This window comes from Lates calcarifer, linkage group LG10 (assembly GCF_001640805.2).
Source record: "Lates calcarifer isolate ASB-BC8 linkage group LG10, TLL_Latcal_v3, whole genome shotgun sequence".
Classification (NCBI taxonomy): Eukaryota; Metazoa; Chordata; class Actinopteri; family Centropomidae; genus Lates; species Lates calcarifer.
Genome location: NC_066842.1, coordinates 15935276 through 15959766, shown reverse-complemented (window position 1 = coordinate 15959766; position 24491 = coordinate 15935276). Strand labels below are relative to the sequence as shown.

The following is a 24491-nucleotide window of genomic DNA, read 5'->3' as shown; positions in this document are numbered from 1 at the left end:
TAATAGATCAGGTGTGAGGACATGTCTCCCCCTCCCTCTCCTATTTATTATTATTGTTCTGCGATTTTATCAGATCAAAATATTTCAATTTTTTTCTTTTTCTAGTTTTTAGAAAGTTGGCGCTGAAATAGTAAAGTTCAAGTCTCAACTCTACAGCTCTGAAGCTCTGAGAAGTTCAGCAGCAGATATCTGAAAACCTGGGCAAAACAAACTAAACCTGTTTGCATGGCAATCTTGGTAATTTAAAACTTTTTTTTTGCTTTGTTTCGATGATGTTGGATCAGTCCAGCACTGAGATAAATGCAGAAAAAGTACAAACGCTCAAGTAAACTATCAGTATTTCAAAATAATAAATGTTTATTTATAACCATAGACTGTATGTTGAGATGAGTTTTTACTGATGTGTATTTTCACACAGTCCAGACGCTTGCAAGGTAACCATACATACATACATTCATACATGGATACCTGATTATACAAACAGGTAAATCAGCTACAGTCATGTTTTCGATTTGTCAGCATCAGAAAATTACCAAAAGCGGAACGCTTTCTTTGGTTCCGTGCGCACGGACGATTTACAGCGTAACACGCGAGATGAACGCATGTTGCAGCGACTTCCGGTGCCGCACATCAACACTGACGATATGACCATAATTTTATGTTTTCACAGGTGAACAGGAGAAATAACCATGGAGGTTTTAGGAGGAGAGTTTTGTGACATGTCTCCTCAGGAGCTGGCGGCTCCTGTCAACACTGTGGCGGTGAGTTCAGAGGAAATAAAGAATAAAAGTTTCACACCACGAGTACAGAGAAGCTAACGTGGACTCTGGCAGCACAGAGCAACATAACAAAGCTTTACATACAGTGTGTGTGCGTGTGTGTGTGTGTGTGTGTGTCCGTGTGTGTGCGCGGGGGGAGTTATATGAACCTTAACTACAAATGATATGTCAGTGTGTTGTGGTTTGACTTTGTTTGTTCGTTTATTTACATTTATTCGGAGCAGCTGTTAGAGTTAGTGCCTGTCAACAACAGACCTGATGCGGTGTTCATTTGTTTTTCTTTTCTTTTTGACAGGAAAAATGGAAACTATTACCAGCTTTCCTGAAGGTAACGGAACACACCTGAATCCACCTGCTGTATATCCCAAACATTTCACTAACCGTTGATGATCTATATATCCTGTTTCATGGTTTATGTAACTTTAAAATATGGTATTGATATGCATTGTAAAATGTAAATGGAGAAAGTTCATCACACTAATGTGAAACTTATGCTAAAGTTAGATTTTGCCACCAAACAGTCCTGCTCACTGATTTGAAGCCTTGCTTTTAAAGGCTTTTTACACCCAGTAAAATTAAAGACGTAGATAATAAGATGTGTAGGTTTTGACACTGGGCCTCCGTTTATCTTGATGATTTGCAGTTGAATGTTTTTTATTTCCATTGTTGTATCTCTCTGCTCACATAAAGGAAATTATTATCATTTGCCTTCATCACAAACTGTATTTTATTTCACTGTGCATAATGGCTTACTGTGTTTTCCAGGTGAAAGGTTTGGTGAAACAGCACATCGACTCATTCAACTACTTCATCAATGTGGAGGTAAAACACGTCCCAGCATTACTGTGTGTTACAGCTGCCTCAGTTTCCTGATTTCAGTGTGACTGTCTCTTCTACAGATAAAGAAAATAATGAAAGCAAATGAGAAAATCACAAGTGATGCTGATCCAATGTGGTACCTCAAGTGAGTCACATGAATCATCTTTTCCTGCTTTAACTTTCACAGTGATCTCAAATGTCCTCTCACAGATATACATGCGTCAGCTTTTATTGTCGGTTTGAAATCCAGATATTTAAATGTTTTCCTTCCAGATACCTCAATATCTACGTTGGCATGCCTGATGTGGAAGAAAGCTTCAACGTAACCAGACCAGTATCTCCTCATGAGGTGAGTGTAGGTTATTATTAAAGGCAATAGCAGGTTAAATTGTTTGCATTTAAGTTTGTCTAACTACAGTTCAACAGGCTGAGACAAAACTGAAACAACAAGTCAGTTGACAGAAATTTAATTTGCAACAATTTTAATAATTGTAAAAAAAAATGTCAAATGTGCAGGTCCCAGCTTCTCCAATGTCAGAATCTGCTGGTTTCTCTGTTTAAGATAATTGAAAATGATTTTTGGGGGTTTTCGACAGTTGATTAGACATAAAAAACAACATGAAGACGTCTCTGTGGGTTCAAGGAACTTTTTTGGATTAACTAATTAATTGGTTACTCGATAACTTAAAATTATCAATATTTGTGGCCCTTACAAGGACATTGAATAATAAGTTTGGTAACATTAGAGAGTGTTCACTGTCAAAGCATTAAAATAACTCTACAGGTCCAAATGGTCCAAACTCTCATCGTTCCTGACTGTTTCTACAGTGTCGTCTCAGAGACATGACTTACTCAGCGCCCATCACAGTGGACATAGAATACACCCGCGGCAGTCAGAGAATCATCCGTAATGCCCTGCCCATTGGAAGGTATCGTAGTTTGTTCCACAGTATCATATCCTGCCAGAGCAGCTTAACCTTTGACCTTCAAACCTCATCTGCAGAAATCATGTTCACTCTCAGTGATGTCGTGTTTTTCATAACTGCAACAATCAACAGTCATGTACAGCTTATTGTCGGAGCATTACTTGTATGTGTCTATTAATATAAAGCTGTGCTTTTCCCAGGATGCCGATCATGCTGCGAAGCTCAAACTGTGTTCTCACAGGAAAGACACCCATGGAGTTTTCAAAACTAAATGAATGTCCTCTGGATCCAGGTACACAATCATGATACAACCTAAAAAAACATTAAGCTCATGGAAACAAAAACATGACGCAGAATAAGAGCAACAGCCAAAGTTATTTTCTGGTGTTGATTCTCAGTAGCGATTTAATTATACCACACTGTTTCTTAACAGGGGGTTATTTCATCGTGAAAGGTCAGGAGAAAGTCATTCTGATCCAAGAGCAGCTGTCCAAGAATCGAATCATTGTGGAGCAGGACAGGAAGGGCGCAGTTGGAGCCTCAGTTACCAGGTACTGTAACTACATCTCCCCTGACATTTTTACTTATTGAAGCGAGTGCAGACTGTACAGCCGCTAGTGAAACACTCAAAACTTCAACCTCAAACACAGACTCAGTCCATGTCAAACAAGCTCTTAAACTGGGGTCAGAAACTCACACCTTTGGCATTTTAAATATTTGTACCTGAAAAGTTAAAGTACAGTTAAAGTTAAAGAGTTTTCCTACAAACAAACAAAGTTTCTGTTTACTTTTAGTGTTGTACATTCAGACATAACAAACATTAGACATTAGATTTTATATAATCTGTGAATTTGATTTGTGAGTTATTGCTTAATTTAATTTCTAGACATGAAGATTTCTGGTTAATTTTAGTTAAAGAAATATTTCCTGAAGTTTGACATCGACTCACTCTAAACACCTGAAACTGTCTCTAACTACATTTGCAAGAAAAACACATTCATCCTCTAAAACTAACAATGCTATTTTTGCTTTAATTAGTTTCTGGTTCTCCTGTTGTTCTGTGAAACTACTCACATTCTTTGTCAAACCCTTTTTATCTCATCCTTTTAATTCCAGCTCCACTCATGAGAAGAAAAGCAGAACTAATATGATTGTTAAACAAGGCAGATTCTACCTGAGACACAACACGCTGTCAGAGGACGCTCCCATCGCCATCATATTCAAGGTAAGAGAGATTTTGATGACATAGCTGATGTGTCCAGCAGAGGGCACTACAAAACAGTTTGATGATGTTGGATAAAGCTGTTGTTTTTGATGTTGTTGCCCCTGCAGCCTGAAGCAAATACGTCTGTTTGTTCGCAGAGTACAGTCAATAACTTTTAATGTTTAACTCTGAATTGTCTTTAATAGAAGATTTCATACAACATATACAATACATGTATTTAGTGAGAGGCTTTGTTACAAGTTAGCGAGTAGAAGTCAGTGCTTTCTTCATCAGATTCATTTTCATGTGTCTCCCTTTGCTCTCAATGAAAATGTCAGTTAGCCAGCTGGCTTCATTAACTTCTCACCCTCTGAGGACAAATCTCTCCAAACATGTCAACTTGTGAGCGTCGAGTGTTGGGAGCTGAAGTCATTATCCACAGGACACAGTTTGCGTGCTCGCTCTGTTTGCCGTGCACTCGGGCGACTTCTTCCCCGTCTCTCGCTGCGTTTGGCAGCGGCTGCAGAGACGACCTCAGATGCAGTGTGGGACAGACGGATCAGTTCCCACAGCCTCACATTTCCATAAGCAAATGTCAGACAACCTTATGACTCCCAGCGCACCTCTCCCTCCCTGTACACACACTTCTTATGTCTCACCTCTTGCTCCATCTGCAAAATGTCCTCTGTTTGTGCGTTTCACCTCACCAGCAAGCTCTTACCTGGTTACACAAAGTCAATATTTAAATAGTTTTTCATTTTAGATGAGTTCACTTATTCTCTCTCATCACATGTCAGAGTTCAGACACAGTTTTCATGTCATACACACAGGGTATGGGGGTAGAGAGCGACCAGGAGATAGTGCAGATGATCGGCACAGAGGAGCATGTCATGGCCAGCTTCGCCCCGAGCCTGGAGGAGTGCCAGAAAGCCCAGATCTTCACACAGACTCAGGTACCTCAGTCGTCCATACTTGCCATAGCAATGTGGCTGATGTCAGGTTCATTAAAAATTAAAGGGGTGTTCCATCAATTTTACACATAAAAGTCAGTTTAGGAGTCACAGGGAGTCCTACTCCGCCTCAGGAGGGAACTTTAAATCCCTTTTTATTTGGATTTACAAAGACAATTTTACAGTAATGTAGTCATTGTAACAAAATGTTCCAGCTTTGGTTGCCCAGGCTTTTTTAAACTGTGTTCATCAAAGGATGAAAATAAAACTGGCAATAACAATAAACAGCAATAGTAATGACAAAAAAGAAAAATATATGAAAATACAAGTGCAGAAGTAAATAGTGAGTAGAACCAGGACTTTAATGTGTTTAATGTGTTGATGATATTCACTGTGTTTCTTTTCTTTTTTTAATCACATTAAACAAATGAGGAGGAAGCTTGTAAAGTCTGAGGAAATAACCTCTGATGTTGTCTAATGAAAAGGAAAAGTAGGATCGTCAAGCGCTCATTTTCTTTCTCGCTGAGAGTTAAGTGAGAAGATTGACATTCGCTCTCATGTCTGTTCAGTAAATATGGAGCTGCCAACCTGCAGCTGCTTAGCTTAGCTTAGCAGCTAGCCTGGCTTTGAGCAACAGTAGCAAAATTCATCTGTTAGCACATCTACAGCTCATTAATTGGAGCTTCAGCTGGTTGCCTAGCAACTTCACAGGTGACAGCAAGAGTCAGAAAGTCACACAACAAACACAACAGTGGTCATCATCTGACTCTCAGCATGAACACAAATAAGCATAATTCCCAACTGCAGAACTGATGATCTATTCCTTTAAGGATTTTTTAAAAATTTTAACGAGACATATATATATATATATATAATATATATATAATATATATAATATATATATATATATATATATATCATGATGTGACAAATCACACATCGAAGTAATCAAACTGATGGTCCAAAGCAGCAAATATTCCTGTTAAACAATACATTTTGAATCATAACTTGTTCAGAATAATTAAATTAGACAAGAGAAATTGGTAGAATGAATAATACAATACATTTTACAGTATGATTCAGCTGCAAACCAATAAATAACAACATTAAATCATCAGACAGCTCTGATGTGTGCCCATTAAGCGCTGTTGACAGAAGGTATTTTCTTTGTCTCTCTGTGATCAGATGACTAAGGTTTTGTCTTACTGGCCAGTTAAGTAATGCTTTTCATGGGTTATTCAGGAGGCCCACGTGTTTTCTTTGACATCTACAGATGAATGCAATCGACCAATTTGTTTTTCATAAAGATTATGTTGTTAGAGGAACCACTGATGCATTGATGAGGCCATATTTGCTTCCTAGCAACCGGTCGGCGGAGCTCTCATGTTCGTCTGTCTGCCAGCCTCCATGATGTCTTTTCATGGTATTCATTGGGTCATTGTATTGTGCACAATGAGGCCTAAATCTATATAATTAAAGGAAGATAAAGCTTAAGAAACATTGTTATCAGATTATGATAAGTAATCTGCCTAAAACAAATTTGAATGTCATCTTTTTTTTTCTAGTGATGTATATTTACACATTAAAATCTGAACACAGATTAGTATATATATATATATATATATATATATATATATATATATATATATGTGTATGTACTGAATATATGTATATACATAATATCACTGAGATAGACAATAACTCGTTTTTGATTTTTACACAGTTGCCCTTTGGTTATTTATATGTTATTATGTTCATATATTTTATGCGTCATGGAGGGCAGAGTGGGTGGTCTTCAGCCTCATTAACCTTTGACCTTTTCTAGTTGTGTAGAGGGCTCCAGAGGCACACTGACTCAGGTGTTTGGTGTGTGTGTGTGTGTAAGTGCTTGCGTGCGTGTGTGTGCGCACATTATGACCTTTGTGATTCACTTGACCTCCCACAACCCTGATACATGTGTTTTCTTCCTCTTGAAAATTCCACATATGCTATTTTAATTGTTGATCAGGGCTGCGTATCAAATATCAATACCTCAGTACCTTCAGAGCACTTGTGGAAACTGGACTCTAAAAATCTGACCATGTACTTCCAACAACACCAGTATGACTCCAGCTGGGGACCTTTGTGTAATGTCCTTCACCCTCTCTTACTCCTTTATTCTGCTGTTAAAACAGGCAGAATATCTCAGCTTATTAGCTTATTTTGTTATGTGAGATACTGAGTTATCTGACTAATGGACTAAAATATTAAACACATAGTAATGGTCATGATGTTATAATTACTCCCAATCTTTCCTATGACAGTAAGCTCTCTGGCATGTCGCAAAAGGTCTTGGCTTTCACTACTACTGTGGGATCCTTGACAGATGATCACTTCACATCCCTGACCCTCTCTACTGTTTAATTCATTACTTTATTAATTAACTTATTGTTGTTACTAATCATTTGTTCATTTTTTGTTAATGTTTTCAAATGTTTTATACCCAGTAGTTTGGTATTTTGTTTCAAATAAAGTTTGTAAATAAAAAAGGAAAAAACTTAATTGTTTTGATTTGGTTTTTGAAACTCATCATATTGATACCAGCACTCCACTGACCTCTGCTGTTCCTGCTGCTCTGTGTCTCAGGCTCTGCGGTACCTCGGCAATAAAGTGCGGAGACAGCGCATGTGGGGGGGTCCCAAGAAAACCAAGATGGAGGAGGCCAGAGAACTGCTGGCATCTCTTATCCTCACACATGTGCCTGTATGTATTCACACAGACAAGAATCCTGGATGATAATACTTTTTATATTCCTAATAATATAATAATTTTGTGTGTTGTCTGCAGGTGAAGGAGTTTAACTTTCGGGCTAAGTGTATTTACCTGGCTGTGATGGTGAGGAGGGTGATCCTGGCCCAGGGCGACAACAAGGTGGACGACAGAGATTACTATGGCAACAAACGTCTTGAGTTGGCTGGACAGGTAAGGCTTCTGTGCTACTTGCCTCTATGTGGTCTCATTTACAGCTTGTACAATACCTAATTTAATCCTCCATTCAGTCAGTCTCCTTATATTTCACACTGAAACAAAAACATCAGACTCATTTAGTTTATTTGTTAATTTGTCAACTGATCAACAGGAAAGTGTAAATTAGCCGGAGTTCAGTTCAGGCTCCCTGTTGAACTGGGTGTTTATTCATTTCATTCATTTCTGTGTAAGTGAAATGTGTTTACTACCTTTTCTTTACTCATAGAGCCACCAGAAAACAAAACACACTTGATGCTTATTAATATTACGTGTATAGAAACCTCCCAATAACACTCGCACGCTTTAGTGCGAATGGATCACAGGAGTGGACCAAAGGACATCGGCTGCTCTGGCCCTGATCTCTCACCTGCATCTTTGTTCCTGCCTCCTTCTTTTAATAAGACTCTCATTATTTTCCCTCAGCTTTGTTTTTCCCTGTTTTGTTTTCGTCCCCCTACCCCTCCCCACTCCCCCTGTATTTCAGCCTGGCTTTGTCAGGGGAGAGATATGTGGTGGCACCAAAATCCCAAGGCTGTGGAAGCATGGGGATTTTTCAGCACCGTGACAATAGAATTGCTGCCTTGACTGGAGCGATTGAGCTAATCCGCAGGCCCGGCTCTGATAATGTAATTACTGCTGTCTTAAGGCCTTTAATTTCCCCCCCAACCTGCTCTGTATAAGGAGCAAGAGATGGGAGGAGGGGGAGCGCAGAGCCCTCTTTCAATAGGGGGCTTACACACTAACAACGCCAGCAATCTCCTCACTCTCCAATTATGGTTCCCTGACATTCAACTAATTGGCCTGGCTGCGCAACGGAAGCTTAATTTCTTTATTAATTTCAAGCAGTGCTGCCTGTTTGTTTTGATGTATGCTAATGCACAGGGTGGGTGGGTGGATGGGTAGGTGGGGGCTGTGAGAGAGGTTGCCTCCTGTAGGCCTGGCAGAGGAGGACAGGGACCTGGGACGAAGGCCAGGTCAGGCTTATCAGTGAGCCGGCACACCTGGTTATTAAATCTGACTGTAAATGCACCTCAGCGCTGATTAGAGACATGAGCAGATGCGACGTGCCAGGAGATCTTAGAGTCAGACTGTGTGAAGAAACAGTGACACCTCAAACTCTGACATGATTGTTGGTCTCACTCTGTGTTTAGTTTGAAGGTTCGACAAGTGAATAATATCAGTCAGAAACGTTTTTAGTAACAGTGGTGTCTCTCTGTGTTTTTAGCTCCTTTCTCTGCTGTTTGAAGATCTGTTTAAGAAGTTTAACTCTGAGCTGAAGAAAATCGCTGATCAGATCATCCCCAAGCAGAGAGCAGCTCAGTTTGATGTGGTGAAGCACATGCGGCAGGATCAGATCACCAATGGCATGGTCAATGCCATATCCACGGTGAGTGTGCGCAGGTCTGAGACCATAAATATGATGAAATAATTAAATAAAAAGGATACACCTTTCCTTTGGAGGAACATGTTTCTTTTTACCAACAAACATCTGGTCTCTCCCAGCTCTGTCTCTGTGGACAGTGCTGGAGGTAAACACAAGTAAACAGATTTTTTTATTAACATGAACAGTGATTAGTTACAAAACAAACATACACAAACATAAACTTTTAACTTATTTTTTTTTCTTAAAACATATATAGAGTGAGTTTTAAGTCATAGATTAATTACTTTGTTATTAGCATAGCTTTCAGCTGTATCCTATGGCTTTCTTCTGTTAAAGAAAGCTTTGGCAATAGCTAAGTTAGTGAACCTTGAGTTTATTTTTATTTTTTTTATCAGAGTATGTGTGTTGCCAAGGTCAGGAGTGAACCACCATGCTAAATTAATGTGTACTTTAAAAGACTAAAAGACTCAGTACCAGTCAGGTGTACACTACATCTTCAAAATACATCATCGTTATTTTTTATCAGGTGTTTTACATCAGTATGAAGGTTTACAAAAAAGTGAAACAGCATAAATATTTCAAAACTAGAATTTACACAGGCATTATCTGAGACCACTACACAGTCACATCGCTGCAGTATGGTATTAACAGGTAGAGTTTTCACAGTCGCAATTCAAATCATGCATATCTCCTATAAGCCTAATTAATATAGTAATTTTGGTGTTCATTTGTACTTCTTGTTCATGAAAATGTGTTTATAAGCAGGTTAATAAAGAAAAGCGTAAACATATGTTGGATTATTTTTTTCTTGCTTTTCTGTGTCTGCAGGGAAACTGGTCTCTGAAGAGATTCAAGATGGACCGTCAGGGTGTCACCCAGGTGCTGTCTCGTCTCTCCTACATCTCGGCTCTTGGCATGATGACCAGGATCTCCTCCCAGTTCGAGAAGACTAGGAAGGTCAGCGGGCCACGCTCCCTGCAGCCGTCACAGTGGGGAATGCTGTGCCCGTCCGACACCCCTGAGGGAGAGGTGAGTGAGCTGCAGCAGCCACACCTGACCTGTTCCTACTGACAATAAATGCCCCTTTGCACTGTGCGACCTTTAGGCTGTCCAAGATGTAAATTGTTGTTACTGTTGTTGGAGAAGAGTGGCACAACAGCGGTCATAGATGCCACATATCGACTGATGATGGCTGATTTAGAGCTTTGGCGACCAAAGGCATGGTTCAACAAAATTCAAACAATGTCAGAAATGTAGGATCAAATTCAGATTGTTATTTGATAGAATATCACAAGTAAAGACGCAAAACAGACAATTTATAGGTCACTTTTGCCTACAATTCAGAGTGCTTGAAAACCTGCAGCTCTTTGCTGGATAACAGGTTTCAACATCTTCAGATGTTGGATCAGATTCTGGTTTTATGACCCACCAGGTATAAATCAGTCAGTGTTAAACCTTCAGGGTGTGTACTGTACATATGTACATGTGAGATTCTTGTGCAAAATTTAAAACACTGCTTTATCAGTATCCTGTTTCTAAACTATTTCCAGAAAGAAAGAAAAATGGAAGGAAAGGGAAGAAAGAAAAAGAGCTTCGAATAAAATCCATTGATTTCCCATGTGAGAAGATTTGACGTGTTTTGTTGTTCTTTTTTCTTACCCCTTTGATGCTTACAGACTATTAGCTACCGTTAAACAGAGAAACAGTTATTGTCAGGTTTGCTTATACAGAGCAGATCGGAGCTGCATGTTCCAGCTCAAAGACTCAAAGATGTCTATTAAATATTATTGGTTTTCACAAATGCTTGTTGTGTAGTATCCTTGTGTGTCAGGTGCAGCGTTACTCAGATCAAACACAGAAACCTAAGCTTTTAAACACCTGTACACGGTTTTCTGTTGTCGTTCTGGTTCTGTAGGCCTGTGGTCTGGTGAAGAACTTGGCTCTGATGACCCACATCACCACCGACATGGAAGACGGTCCGATCATCAAACTGGCCTTCAACCTCGGGGTGGAGGACGTCAACCTGTTGTGCGGAGAGGAGCTCTCCTACCCGAGCGTCTTCCTCGTCTTCCTCAATGGTAAAACTCCTCTGTACCAGAAGAGTCTAATAAATAAATAAACACAGAAAGAATTAACTCTGGATGCTTTTGCTTTAGATCACTTGAAAAGAAAGTCTAATCCTCCCTGTTTTGAATGCATTGCTTATGAACATGAAGGGGAAAATATTCTGTTTAGTTTACAGAAGGTAATTTTGTATTTTGCAGGAAGGCTGATAAGTCATTAATTTCATGGCAGCAGTAGGTATTATTCTTGAGTCAGAACTTGGCCCCTTAATTACTGTATATGTTTGTCTCACCACTGATAACTGTCAAATTATATTAGCTGCCATACCATTTAATTAGTTGGTAGCAGCAGGTGTCAAAGCCCTTCAGAGTGTGTTCACTGCAAATGTGCCCTCACACAGAGGCAGAGCACAGTGTCTCCTCTGTTCTCCAGTCATTTGTCTGTCAGACGTGATATGAAAAAACCCCTGCAGGCAGTTTGAGCTCCTCTTTCACCAGCCGTGGAGGTTCAGAGCACTATACTGTATGTGCATGCTGCTTCTCTCTTTCTTTCAGCCTCAAATTTGTGGATGTGAGTTTTTCAGTTAGAATTTAACCCAAAGTCAAATCTGCTCACTGTTAAATACTCCCATTATCACCTCATGCTGTGACTGTTTTGATCCGTCATGGATCTTTCTTTAGAGCAGAGCTGAAACAATGAGTTTACCAGAAAATTTGTCATTTATTTTGACTGTTGATTAATCTTTTGAATTTTGTTCTCAAGCAAAAATGCCAAACATTTCCTGTTTCCAGCTTCTCAAATGTCAAAATTGGTTGCCATTCTGCATCTTATATTTTAAGAAAACACCACATCTTTGCATTTCAGACTGTTGTTCAAACAAAACAAGTAATTTGAAGAAGTCAGATTAGGCTCACTGTTCTTTGACAGTTTTTTGACAAGGTGATGAACTGAGATAATAATGGACAGATTAATCGATTATGAAATTATTCGCTAGTTGCAACCCTACTGCAAACTGAGAAACACAAGCAGGAAATAAACACATCTGACAGTTATTACACTGAACAAAGAAATGAATGGTATCTGTGTGTCCTTACGCCCAGAGATTGTGCTTAGCTAAACAATATTCTCACTAACTCCTGAGAAGAAAGCAAACAAACCTTTTTCACAAAATGTCAGATTATTCCTTCAATCTAGGTTTAATAATTTTAACGTTAGTTAAACCTTGTACAGGACCGAGTCGCTTGCAGGTTATAAAATAGAATATTCTTGTATATGTCTGTGTTGCGTCCACAGGTAATATTCTTGGTGTAATTAGAGACCATCACAAGCTGGTCAACACCTTCAGACTGATGCGCAGGGCAGGTTTCATCAACGAGTTTGTGTCCATCTCCACCAATTTGACTGACCGCTGCGTCTACATCTCGTCTGATGGAGGACGCCTCTGCAGGTGGGGATGACAGTAGATGTCCAAACTTACACTTAAAGCATTAAGAAGCATAAAAATAAATGATATTGATAGGTATTAATTAGAACACACTCTGTAATGGGTCTTCAATAAATGTCTGTATACAACTGGCTCTTTGTACAACATATTATTTAAGTGCACAGGAAATTTCAATTTTCTTGTGTGGATCAGAATTACAAAATTTAGTAAACTTATAAAACTTTTCCGTCCCATGTGGTGGTGTTTTTAATATCAAAAATGAGTCATTATTAGTTTGACATTGTTTGGTTTTTCTGTGTTGTTGTTCTCCTTCAGGCCGTACATCATAGTGAAGAAGGGACAGCCGATGGTGAAAAACAAACACATTGAAGATCTGTCGCAGGGCTACAGGTGAGCTGCTTACTGGGAGAGTTTAAAGAGCATGTATTTGTTTGCATAATTAGTTTTTCATACAAATTGTCATCTCATTTTTATCATTCTGAAACATACTTTTCTTGACCCCAGATCCTTTGAGGATTTCCTGCACGAGGGCCTGGTGGAGTACCTGGATGTCAACGAGGAGAATGACTGTCAGATCGCCCTGTATGAACACATGATTAACAAGTGAGTGATAATTTTAAAAAATGGAGAAAGATCCTTCTGATTTATTCATGTCAACCAAATGATGTGCTTATTTCTGTATTTATTTCTTGGTATTGTATTTTTTTGTATCTGCAGAGACACAACACACTTGGAGATCGAGCCCTTCACTCTGCTTGGTGTGTGTGCCGGCCTCATTCCCTACCCCCACCACAACCAGTCACCCAGGAACACATACCAGTGCGCTATGGGCAAGCAGGCCATGGGTAAGACTCAGCTGAGCAGGTAGCTTCAGCCAACAAGCAGGTCATTAAAGTGTGAAGATCTCAAATCCTTCCTCAAACATCCCCCACACAGCTGCAGTGTGTACTTCTGTGCATGCCCAACAAACACACTTACAGTAATTTAATCTTGCATGAACACTGGTCTTAAGCCTCCTAAATCTGCTGGTTCAGAGTGTAGAGTTTTATTTGCACAAGTTAAAATCATACAAAAGGACATTAGAATAACAAACAGCATAGATACAAGAAGCCTGCTGGTTCGTCTCCCTCAAAACTCTGCTCCTGCTCTACCTCTTGTCAGAATACATTTGTATGTGTGATTGAGTGTTTTTTCTTATGTGTGTGTGTGTGTGTCAGTGTGTGTCAGTGTGTATGTCAGTGTATGTCAGTGTGTGTGTCAGTGTGTGTATGCACACGGACATCAAACATGGGGCGCTTGCGTAGGTTCTCCATTGTGCTGTGTGTGCGGAGGCCCTTTCCCTGCCAGTCACCCAGAGTGTCATTAGCAATTCATTGTGTCTGCTCTGGCTGTGCTCAGGGGGTCAGTGTGCTCAGCTGCGAAAGACCACAGAGTGCGCACCCGCAGCTCCTTGGTAACCAAAACTTCCCCAAACGGCCCTGCTAACATTCGTAAGAACCTCTGTCACCCCCCACCCCCCCAAACCCCACTGCTTTACCTCCGTCCATCCCTTCCTCCCCTCCCCCCATCTTTACAAAAACACAGACTGGAACTATATTTGGCACAATATCCTCTGCCTTGTCTGTTTTTGTGTGGACGGCCCTATACATGTGCAAATCTGGTTGTGTGGCCCAGGCCTATTATCACAGACTCTGTGCTTGTAGCCTGATTGTGAAGTAATAGCATCTGACAAATGTCAAGGCTTCCAGGGAGGCCAGGCTTTATGCCATAACTCACCCCATTCCTCCACTGCGCTGCACTGAAATAGTGCTAACCAGGCCCAGCCCTGACCCACCCAACACGAGGAGCAAACACCTCTAATAACTGATCTATAGATAAGTGATGTTTCCAAATATTACAGATATCGTATTCATCTCTCCAGGTACTATCGGCTACAACCAGAGGAACCGCATCGACACTCTGATGTACCTGCTGGCGTATCCCCAGAGGCCCATGGTCAAAACAAAAACCATCGAGCTGATCGACTTCGAGAAGCTGCCTGCTGGCCAGAACGCCACCGTGGCCGTGATGAGCTACAGTGGCTACGACATTGAGGACGCTCTGGTCCTCAACAAAGCCTCCCTCGACAGAGGTGAGACCTGCCTGAAAATGAGCAGTTTATAGTCTTCTGATCTAAATGTTACTGGAAAAGAAGCTTCTACCACTACTTATGTTTTTGCGTCTCGAGATAACTTCTGTTGTGAATTGGCGCTATATAAATAAAATTTGACTTGACTTGACTTGACTTTTATCACCAACCAGTTCAGGTAGCAGACATTTAGAAACTCTAATGTGTGTGTTATCTTTCCAGGGTTTGGCCGGTGCCTCGTCTATAAAAATGCCAAGTGTACACTGCGGCGTTACACCAATCAGACCTTCGACAAGGTGATGGGACCCATGCTGGATGCTGCCACACGCAAGCCCATCTGGAGGCACAGCATCCTGGATGCTGATGGCATCTGCTCCCCTGGTGAGTACCAGTGGGACTGAGGGAGACCCAGCACGATTTGCTGCTCTGGACCAGTGTTTTATAGAATAAGCAGTGTTTCTCAGATGTTTCCAGATCTTTACTTAGTTAATATGATATAATGGCTGTTGGAACATGTTGAGAGTGGGACATAATAACACAGTAGGCTGAAGTCTGTCTAGTTCTGACAGTACTGATTAATTAAGCATTACTTCATAACAGTGAAGTTGGATAAATAATCATTTAGTAGAGGTTTGGGTGACACAGTATCCAGAAGAGGTCGAGTTGGACACATTGAAAAGCAGCTACTTCTTTAGGTGGAGAGATACATTAATCACTATGGTCACAATAATGGTTAGGTTTTAGTTGAAGTAAGAGAACAAAAAAGAAATACATTATTGTATTTACAGGTAACATACACCCTGTTGTGGTTTGAAAACCAGTTGTAAGAGATTCAAAGGAAGTGAATGGAGACACTATTGCTGGTGTTTGTCAGTCTCTTGTTGTGGTTCAGAGCATGACCACGACAGAAAATGAGTGACCCAGCCACAACAGCTCCCATTAAAGAGCAGATAATGGCCTTTACTTTATGTTAACAGGCCGTGCTAACGTCATATTGTAATCTATGGTCTGTCTTGTGTGTGTGCCACAGGTGAGAGAGTGGAGAACAAGCAGGTGTTGGTGAACAAGTCCATGCCAACTGTCACCCAGACACCACTGGAGGGCAGTACCCAGCCAGGCCAGCCCCAGTACAGAGACGTGCCCATCAGGTGACCACCCCTATATATTTACTGTGACCTCAGCTCGTGTCACCTCACTGTGTCTCACCTGTTCAGTTACTGCACACAGACTCGGAAAACAAAAAACATGGCACAAAAGTTGAGAAAGAAAAGTCAGTTTGGCCTTTTGTCTTTTTGTTCGCAGCTATAAGGGCTCAACAGACTCGTACATCGAGAAGGTCATGATCTCGTCCAACGCTGAAGACGCTTTCCTCATCAAGATCCTCCTGAGGCAGACCAGGAGACCGGAGATAGGAGACAAGTTCAGCAGTCGTCACGGACAGAAAGGTGCCAACCTCAGCACTGTCACACCGTTCACTCTTCGAAACAGGGGCAGCATGTTGAGCTCAAACCTGAATGTGCACCACACACACAGATTTCATTAATATTCACCACTTCAAGGCCAAATTTGAAACTGTTGTGCAAGATTGTAAATGACTGAACAAAAAAAAAAAGGTTTGGTCGTCTCTGTGTCGGAGCATTTGTTGAGTCAAGTCCCAGTGGCTGTTGCTCTGTCACTGCCCCCCTGTCCTCATCTTTCAAGGGCTCTTTTCAATTAATTGGCTCTTTGTCCTGTGCCAGACTATGCAAATTTATTACACCCCAGCACTATTCTGCTGCTACTGGGGAAAAAGTGTTTACAACCTTCATTGTTTTGCAGCACCTCCCCTATAGAGGGCTTGTATGATGTTTTAATCAAAAAGCTAACTGGCGCCATGCATAATTTACTCTCTTCATTAACGCGGTGGCCACTGGGCGGTCAGCTCAGGATGGGACAATGTCTTCTGTCTCAGATAGTGACGAAGAGAGAGGGGTCGCTGGGGGGTTAGCTGGAGGAGAACTGGGTGGAAAGCCCCAGATGTGCAACTGATGTATTGTCAGTTTTTATCAGAGTTCAGAGCAGTGATGATGAGGCGTTTGCAGCTCAAGTAGAACAGCTTGTAACACGTGTATTTTTGCTCCATTTGGGGTTTTTGTGTGAAAATAACCACATTTTCTTGCTTGACAAATATTTAAATAGAATTCCAAACTGAATCCTAAATGCAAGGTTTTGTTATTTGATTAGAAGTGAATTTGGCTGCAGCGATAGATCTCCCAGCTACTCATGACTAGTCTCATAAGTCCTGGTCAGCAGAGCAGAATAAGTTAATTATTTACCGGTCACACACACACAGCTGTGGAGGTGGGGGAGGAGGTGGAGAGGTTGTCAGTAGTAGGGGCCCATTGTGCGAGCCGCCAGCGTGGAGCTGTATGAGCTGTGATGGAGGGCTCTGGACCCTTGCTGTTGTCTTGCCTTTCTCTGCTGATTTCATGCCTCTTTTATCATTCACTTTCACACAAAACAAACAACACCGAGGATGTCTGCTATGGGAACTAGTGTCTCTCTCTCTCTCTCTCTCTGAATCTTTCTGTCCACCTCCTCCACTATTTTCCACTTGCTTTTCTCCTCCCTTTCCTCTTTCATCCTACTTTTACCCTGATATTCCAACTTTTTTGTTAACTGCCTTTTCTTTCTTCTGTTTTCCCCTTTCACCTTCTCTTCTGGCCCCGTCTTACTCGCCTTTTCTCTTTTCTTTTCACCTTCTTCCTGCTGTTGGATGACTTTCCAGTAAATCGTTGCACTTGTTCCCGCTCAACATCCTGTTACAACATCCTGTAAGGCATCAGCAGTCTGCTGTGTGTGCTGTGTCCCTGACTGGGCTGGCTAATAGTGAATTTTTCCCACGTGCTCGGGTTCAGTTTCTCCTCTCCAGTTGATCCCCTCCACTTCCTCTGACTTGAACTGAAAGTCATGGATGTGTAATCCCGGTCTCCCAGTCAAACTAAGCACCTTTCTCCACTTCCTGCTCTCCTTCTCTTCTCTCTTCTTTCTCTTTTTTTTCATTTGCAAATGGGCCTACAATCTGTTTACCCTGGCCAGGGAAGAGTGCTTCGGCCCCTCTGCAAACATTTGCCCTCACACTTAAACTCCTGGCTACCAGGGCGCTTGTCCCCCCATGTCATGTGAATCAAAAGGACTCTGTCTGTCCACATGAGTATGGAAATGTCATCCTCAGTCAGAGGTCGACACCAAGCCTCCTGCAGCAATACACACAACAAAACAGTTTTACTAAATGTTTACTATGGTTTAGTCTAAAACTGAGATCACATATGTTTGGCATTTTTCTTTGATAAATAACTTTTTGTTTAATGTTGATCGACTAGTTTTTGCAAAACTAAATATGCTCATTATGCTTCATCTGTGATTTCTGCGAAGGTACAGTCATGCCAGTGTGCGCACAGATGTGTGTATTAACTTCAATATGTTTCTCTGTGTGTGTGTGTGTGTGTGCGTGTGCACGCGTGTTTCAGGTGTTTGTGGCCTCATCGTCCCACAAGAGGACATGCCGTTCTGTGATTCTGGCATCTGTCCTGATATTATCATGAACCCTCACGGATATCCCTCCAGAATGACGGTACGACTCTTCAACATATTTTGTAGGACTGCAACTAACAGTCAGTGTCATTATCAGTCAACCTGCACAGAATTGTCTTGTTTTTTGTTTTTGTTTTTTTTCCTATAAAATGAAAATATCTTAGAATCAACATTTCTCATAGCCCAAGGTGACGTCTTGTTTTGTCTGATCAACAGTTCAAAGGCCGAATCTATTCAATATACTGTCATTAAAGACAAAGAAAATCAGCAGATTGTCATATTTTAGCAGCTGTCAAGATTTGGCATTTTGCTTAAAAAGTTACTCAAATGATTAATCAGTTATCAAAGTGATTTTTTATTTATTTTCAGTCAGTTATCACCTAATCCTTTCAGTTTTGATGATCTACACGACATTTATCGGGGAGATTACATCAACTTTTGCGTTAGAGTAAAAGTGATAATTTGACACCCAATCCACAACCTGTACATGCTTGTTATTTGTGTTTTTTGGCTGCAAGCTCAGTCTGAATCACCTCAGTCTCTGTGTTGACCGTCGCTCTTCATAAGTTTGTGTCAGCTCTTCTGAGACAAAACCCCTCATTATCCCCGTTCCTCTCCACTCTGGGTTATCATTGGCTTCCAGAGCACACGTCCATTGACGCCACTAAGCAGCAATCTTACTGTTCACAAACAGATATTTGTTGCTGCAGAGACGGCTGCCAGCGGAGCCGCCTCCTGTAGCAGTGTGTGGAAGTTTTATCAAACGTGCACAGTACATAGTACATCTGAACTGCAGGATGGCGCTGAATGTGAATGACATGAAACTTGGCCCCGTATCTGCCTGCTTTTTGTCCCTTGCACTGTAAAAACTTGAGTGATCTTTACTGCTGAAGTTGTCAGTGCCAGCGTGTTTGCAAGCCGTGGTTGTCATGGAAAAGACTCTGAAATGTTTGGCTCGGGAGGATGTTTCTGTGGCCTGAGAGTGAAATGAGAGTAGGTGTTTCCTTTTATGTGATGGGGTCAGGGGTCCTCGGGGTGCGACCTCAGTGGAATTGTTGAAATCAGTCATCCTTAGACTGCTGGTCCCACCCCGAGGGGTACATGTGTAATCTAATCTCACCCACAATATCAACATTTGGTATCAGGAGACGATGTACATCACAATAGATGTTATGGACAGAGCCATTGTTTTATTTCTGGACCTCTGAGAGTGTGTCTGATTCTGTCAGGTGGGAAAGTTGATCGAGCTGCTGGCTGGGAAGGCAGGAGTCCTCGATGGACGGTTTCACTATGGTACGGCCTTCGGAGGCAGCAAGGTGAAGGATGTGTGTGAGGATCTCATCCGTTACGGATACAACTACCAGGGCAAGGACTACGTCACCTCAGGAATCACTGGGTAATAAAAACATGATGTTTTATGTCATTTAACTCACAAACACGTCACATCACTGCTCAACAGTTCACAAATTATGTCCCTTTTTTAGGTTGTGATTTTTTTCTATGTCTATTTATTTCAGCTTGTGTAAGCTTCATCATATCCAACTTATTAAACACTTTTCTCAAAGTTGTGATTTTTGCTGTTGTGAAGAGACTGTTTGATCCCTCTTCCTTGTTGGTGTGTTCAAGGACACTCGGATTTCTGAGTCTTATCCTTTAACGTTTGTACAGGTTTGCTTAACACAGGAGCGTGCCTCTCCAGGCTGCACATTCACATGTCTGTGTTCTTTTGATACAGTAAAGTTCATACATGCATGAATCTGCCTCCCAAAATGGAATGAGAGTGAGACTGACTACAGCTGCAGCCGTACCGCTTTTTATGATTAGTGTTCCAACAGCATAGCTTGTAAAGGCAAGATCTCAAATGTAGGATGTCAGAGCTTCCCTGAGACACCTGAATGCACCATCGTCATCATGAGGTTTTCAGCATAAAGAGTCTCACTTGCGTTACCACAAGATAGCAACGCAGCTGTGATTATTCGAGGAATCCTTGAGTGTGTAAGACAATGAAAAGTCCAGACACAGAAGTGAATCACAACTTACCAGAGCACATAATAATTTGAATTGTTGAAAAAAGCAAAAATCCACAAATTTCACATTTCATTTCACAATCACATAAAAATATAGAAGCAGCGTATTGTCATTCTGTGCAAGAAAGGATATGTTACTCCATTGGATTTCCTTTAGTGGCCTCCACACTCTCTAAAATTATAATGGAACATATCCCACTGGACTTGTTGATCTGTCTGAAGCACTCCAGGGTGCCTGAATTTGTAACAACGTGGAGGCCGTTCCTTGGTCATGTGAATGTAGGTGTATCTGCTGTTTTATGTGGGGCTTTTTTTTCCTGTTAAAAAAAACACAGAAGCAGCCATCCCTCAAATATCATCAAAAATGTAATAAACGATTTTTATTTTACTGAACTGTATCCTAATGAAGATATTCTGTATTGTAGAGTTGACATCATATCTATGGATGATTTATCTTAATATGAATTTTTGACTGTTGTATTTTCCTCAGAGAACCACTGGAGGCTTACATCTACTTTGGCCCAGTGTATTATCAGAAACTAAAGCACATGGTCCTTGACAAAATGCACGCCAGAGCCCGAGGCCCCAGAGCTGTTCTCACCAGGTGAAATCTAAACTCACATTCTTTTAAAAGAAATGATAGAATAGAAATAAACCTGTGTGTAATCAAAAAATGAAGCAGGTTGATCAATAAACTATATGCCTCTGTCTCACCTGTCTGTGAATGTGTCTGTCCCACCTACAGGCAACCAACGGAGGGTCGCTCCAGAGACGGAGGTCTGCGTCTGGGCGAGATGGAGCGCGACTGTCTGATCGGCTACGGAGCGAGTATGTTGCTGCTGGAGCGTCTCATGATCTCCAGCGATGCCTTCGAGGTGGACGTTTGTGGCCAGTGTGGCCTGTTGGGATACTCTGGCTGGTAAGTTGAACAGTTCAGTCGACAACTACAGTTCGAAGGTGCATCATCCTACTGCACGACAACTGCATCATCTTGATAATAATGCAGAGCAGAAACTGTCATGGAGCCTGGATGATAGATCCATCTGCTGATCAGTTTTTCCTGGAAATCAATGTACAGCTTGACCTTGTCAGTAAGTTACTATGGGTGCTCAATAATTTTAATTGTGATATGGGAAGTTAATATGTGTGTCTTTATAGTTTAGTTGGCAAAGGAGTCTGCATGTTTGGGCTATAATTTGGTTGTCATTCATCACAAAGTGAAACTGGACAATAAACTGAGAATTTATCATTTAAATATGTAGAGAGATCTGAATGTGTGGATTCAGATTTATCAGTGAAAGAATTTCCCAGATATTTTCAGAGCTGTTTCCTTAAAAATAAAGAATTATTCAAATTATGTAATTGTTTTCAGGTCACATGTTTCTGCCTCATCTCCCTGAAGTGGCCTGCAACATAATGAGTGCTAGTGATAATGCTGAAATAGTTTCACTTACCCAAAACATGATCATTTAGCACATAACAGCACAGACCAAAAAGTGCCGTGGAGTCTGGATAAAAAGTCCTCAGACGTGATGACTGTACAGTCAGTACTATTTTGGTTTGTGTCCAGTCTGACTCTTACTTTCTGCCTCCCCAGGTGTCACTACTGTAAGTCGTCCTGCCATGTTTCCTCCCTGCGGATCCCGTACGCCTGCAAGCTGCTGTTCCAGGAGCTGCAGTCCATGAACATCATCCCCCGACTCAAACTGTCACGTTACAACGAGTGAGCAGGACAGGGACAGAAACAGTGTATGTGAGTGAAAGGTTTAGAGTCAGAGTCATTTACAAAGTCTGAAACAGGTTGATTTGTAGAAGCTGTTTGAGCTTTGAATGAGGAGCAAGAAACAGGCTGAAGATTTTTGTTGGACAGTGACATGTTTTTCCTGTTTCTCTTATGTTGATACTTTTTCACCATTACACTCTTTGAATGTGTACATAATAAACACAAAAGTATTATTGCAAAGCTGCTGTGTCTCGTACAATTTGATTACTTAAAACTTAGTATTTAGTGTTTATTGACAAATTAAAATAGGTACTTAGTTAGAAAAAGTTCTGAAATCTATGTGCAACATTTTATCAAGTATGAATATTAATATGAGGGGGAAAAAAGCAGCAGCACCTTTTCATTTTTGTATTTTAAAAAGGTAGAAACATTGATTTTTTTTTTTCTTCACAAATCATTGGTTGTATTCTTTACAAGTCTGCTGAAAGATTTTCAAACCAAGAAGACATATATAGTTAGATGTACTGTGTAATCTTCAGGTGTCCAGGTGACAGCCCTGGTTTGATTCCTGCAAAGAGATCTGACATTTGGCTGTTGAACTGCATTTCCTTAAATTTTTCATCAACAAAGAGTAAACATAGACTTAGTGAGAATAATAATGTGAATGGGATGACTCCTGCTCAGCTGCCAAGTGTTGATGGGTGAATGATGGATCAACAGCCTACAGAGTAAAATACAAATTATTTTTATTTTATTTCAGCACATAAATTATAAATCAACATATTTTAAAACCCAAAAATGGTGAGAAAGCACTCCTACTTATACCTGAAAGATCACATTTCTCCTCGCTGGGAGCTCAAAGACAGATGCAAAATACACAAATACACTGAAATACTCAGCAGTCTGTCGAAGAAAATAATCAGCATTTATCAGAAGTATAATGTCAAATTAGGCTATTTTCCTGATATGTGTAAATGTTACATCGTAAAATATTTTGCATTAGGTTAGACTAAATTCTTCATGTGTGTAGAGTAAAAACTTAAGTAACTAATGTTAGTTTTTTTTAGCATGCAACCATTGATTCTTTTCATTATCATTAATAATGCCGGTTTTTGTCTTGGTTAGCTGATAAATTGTTTGCTCTATAAAAAATAACCAGAAAACTGTGAAAAAAATGGCCGTCGCATTTTCACAAAGCCCAAGAAAATTTCATCAAACTGTCCAAAGCCCAGAGATATTCAGTTTATATTTACATTTATTCACATTTCAGAAGCTGGATACAGACAATTTTGGCATTTTCTCTTTACAAATGGCTTACAATGATGAATTCATTATAAGAATTGTTGCTGGTCAGTTGATGAAGCAACTAATCTTTACTGAAAATCATTAATAATATTATATATTGCTCAGTCTGTATTAGACCAACATCCAGATTTTATGTTGACACATAAAAGAAACTAAGTGCCTGCTCACAAAACCATCACAGGGAGTTTTATTTGTGGCTGTTATTTATTTATTTATTTATCGAACCTGTGTTCTTTTAGGTTTCTCAGTAGACAGAGGAGAACCAGTCTCATTTAAACGTCATATGATAAGCAGACAGCTGGGTGTTCAAACACTGCTCAGTGACAACACGTAGAAATAAACAGCAACAGCTTCATTCATGTCAGCAGGAAGAACAAGTCGCTTTGAATCATAGGGTCTCCTCTTTTAAACCGAAGCCTTAATACCACCAACATGTCGTATGTAGCGTAACCATACCCCCCACTCGCACATACACACACAACTCAACTGGGGCCTTTTCACTGAACAAAAGCAGTACACATCCGTTTGTGCCGGCAGAGTGTGTGAGAATAGGAAGGGTGGAAGAGGGTCTTTTGGTGGCTGCACCTGTCCTATTTTATGAGGCTCTAATAAGCAGATAACAGGATGAAAAAAAAGGACGTCCACTGTGGGAGATACAGACTCCACCCTCTCCTTATTTGACAGAAATTAATTAGATCCTCCTTTGAGGTCACGGCTTTGCACCAGCCACCATTTAGGCCTTTGAATATTGAGTCATTAAAGTGTTGTTATGGTTTTTTTCTTGTTTAACTTAAAGAGTCTGTGAAGATGCATCAAAAATTATTCTGTTTTTGTTAAATCATCTCATCTTTCACTTATTCCAGCAGCTTCCTACATCAGTCTTAACAGATGCACATCCCCATTTTAACCCTCAACTCTGACCCTGTGCACAGCGTCCCACGGCGTGTTGCTGTCACCCTGTCCCACCCGTGCTCCTAGGTGGCTGCACGGTGTGTGTGTTGGTGAGCGGCGGCGGCGACGGTGCCCACGCCTGCGCACTGGAGGAGAAAGTCCTCCTTTGCTATCCATGGTGTGGTGAGTAATTCAGCCATAATCCGCCTTTCTCCTCTCCCCTCTTCTTTCCCCTCTCCTCTCCCCCTCTCCTGTGGTTCCATTCATA

At 40.8% G+C, this 24491-nt stretch overlaps 1 protein-coding gene across 1 annotated transcript; it reads left to right on the top strand.

The window, feature by feature from the left end:
* The first annotated feature begins 579 nt into the window (after positions 1–579).
* polr3b (polymerase (RNA) III (DNA directed) polypeptide B) lies at positions 580–22267 on the top strand. The gene is made up of 28 exons (XM_018664352.2): positions 580–761; positions 1075–1107; positions 1545–1601; positions 1679–1743; positions 1872–1947; positions 2427–2527; positions 2725–2816; positions 2958–3075; positions 3641–3749; positions 4559–4681; positions 7304–7420; positions 7505–7639; positions 8910–9071; positions 9897–10097; positions 10984–11146; positions 12426–12579; positions 12892–12966; positions 13081–13179; positions 13294–13421; positions 14498–14707; positions 14927–15085; positions 15735–15852; positions 16007–16149; positions 18214–18317; positions 19507–19673; positions 20795–20908; positions 21050–21223; positions 21902–22267. The coding sequence occupies exons 1-28, from the start codon at positions 690–692 to the stop codon at positions 22029–22031; spliced, it is 3399 nt and encodes a 1132-aa protein (XP_018519868.1). The 5' UTR covers positions 580–689; the 3' UTR covers positions 22032–22267.
* Positions 22268–24491: the final 2224 nt, after the last annotated feature.

Excerpts from the sequence above, each read along its gene's own strand:
- polr3b (XM_018664352.2), top strand. The coding sequence starts at position 690 with ATGGAGGTTTTAGGAGGAGAGTTTTGTGACATGTCTCCTCAGGAGCTG. Across the intron at positions 9,072-9,896 it reads TGGTCAATGCCATATCCACG|GGAAACTGGTCTCTGAAGAG; the intron begins GTGAGTGTGCGC and ends CTGTGTCTGCAG. Across the intron at positions 15,853-16,006 it reads TACAGAGACGTGCCCATCAG|CTATAAGGGCTCAACAGACT; the intron begins GTGACCACCCCT and ends TTTTGTTCGCAG.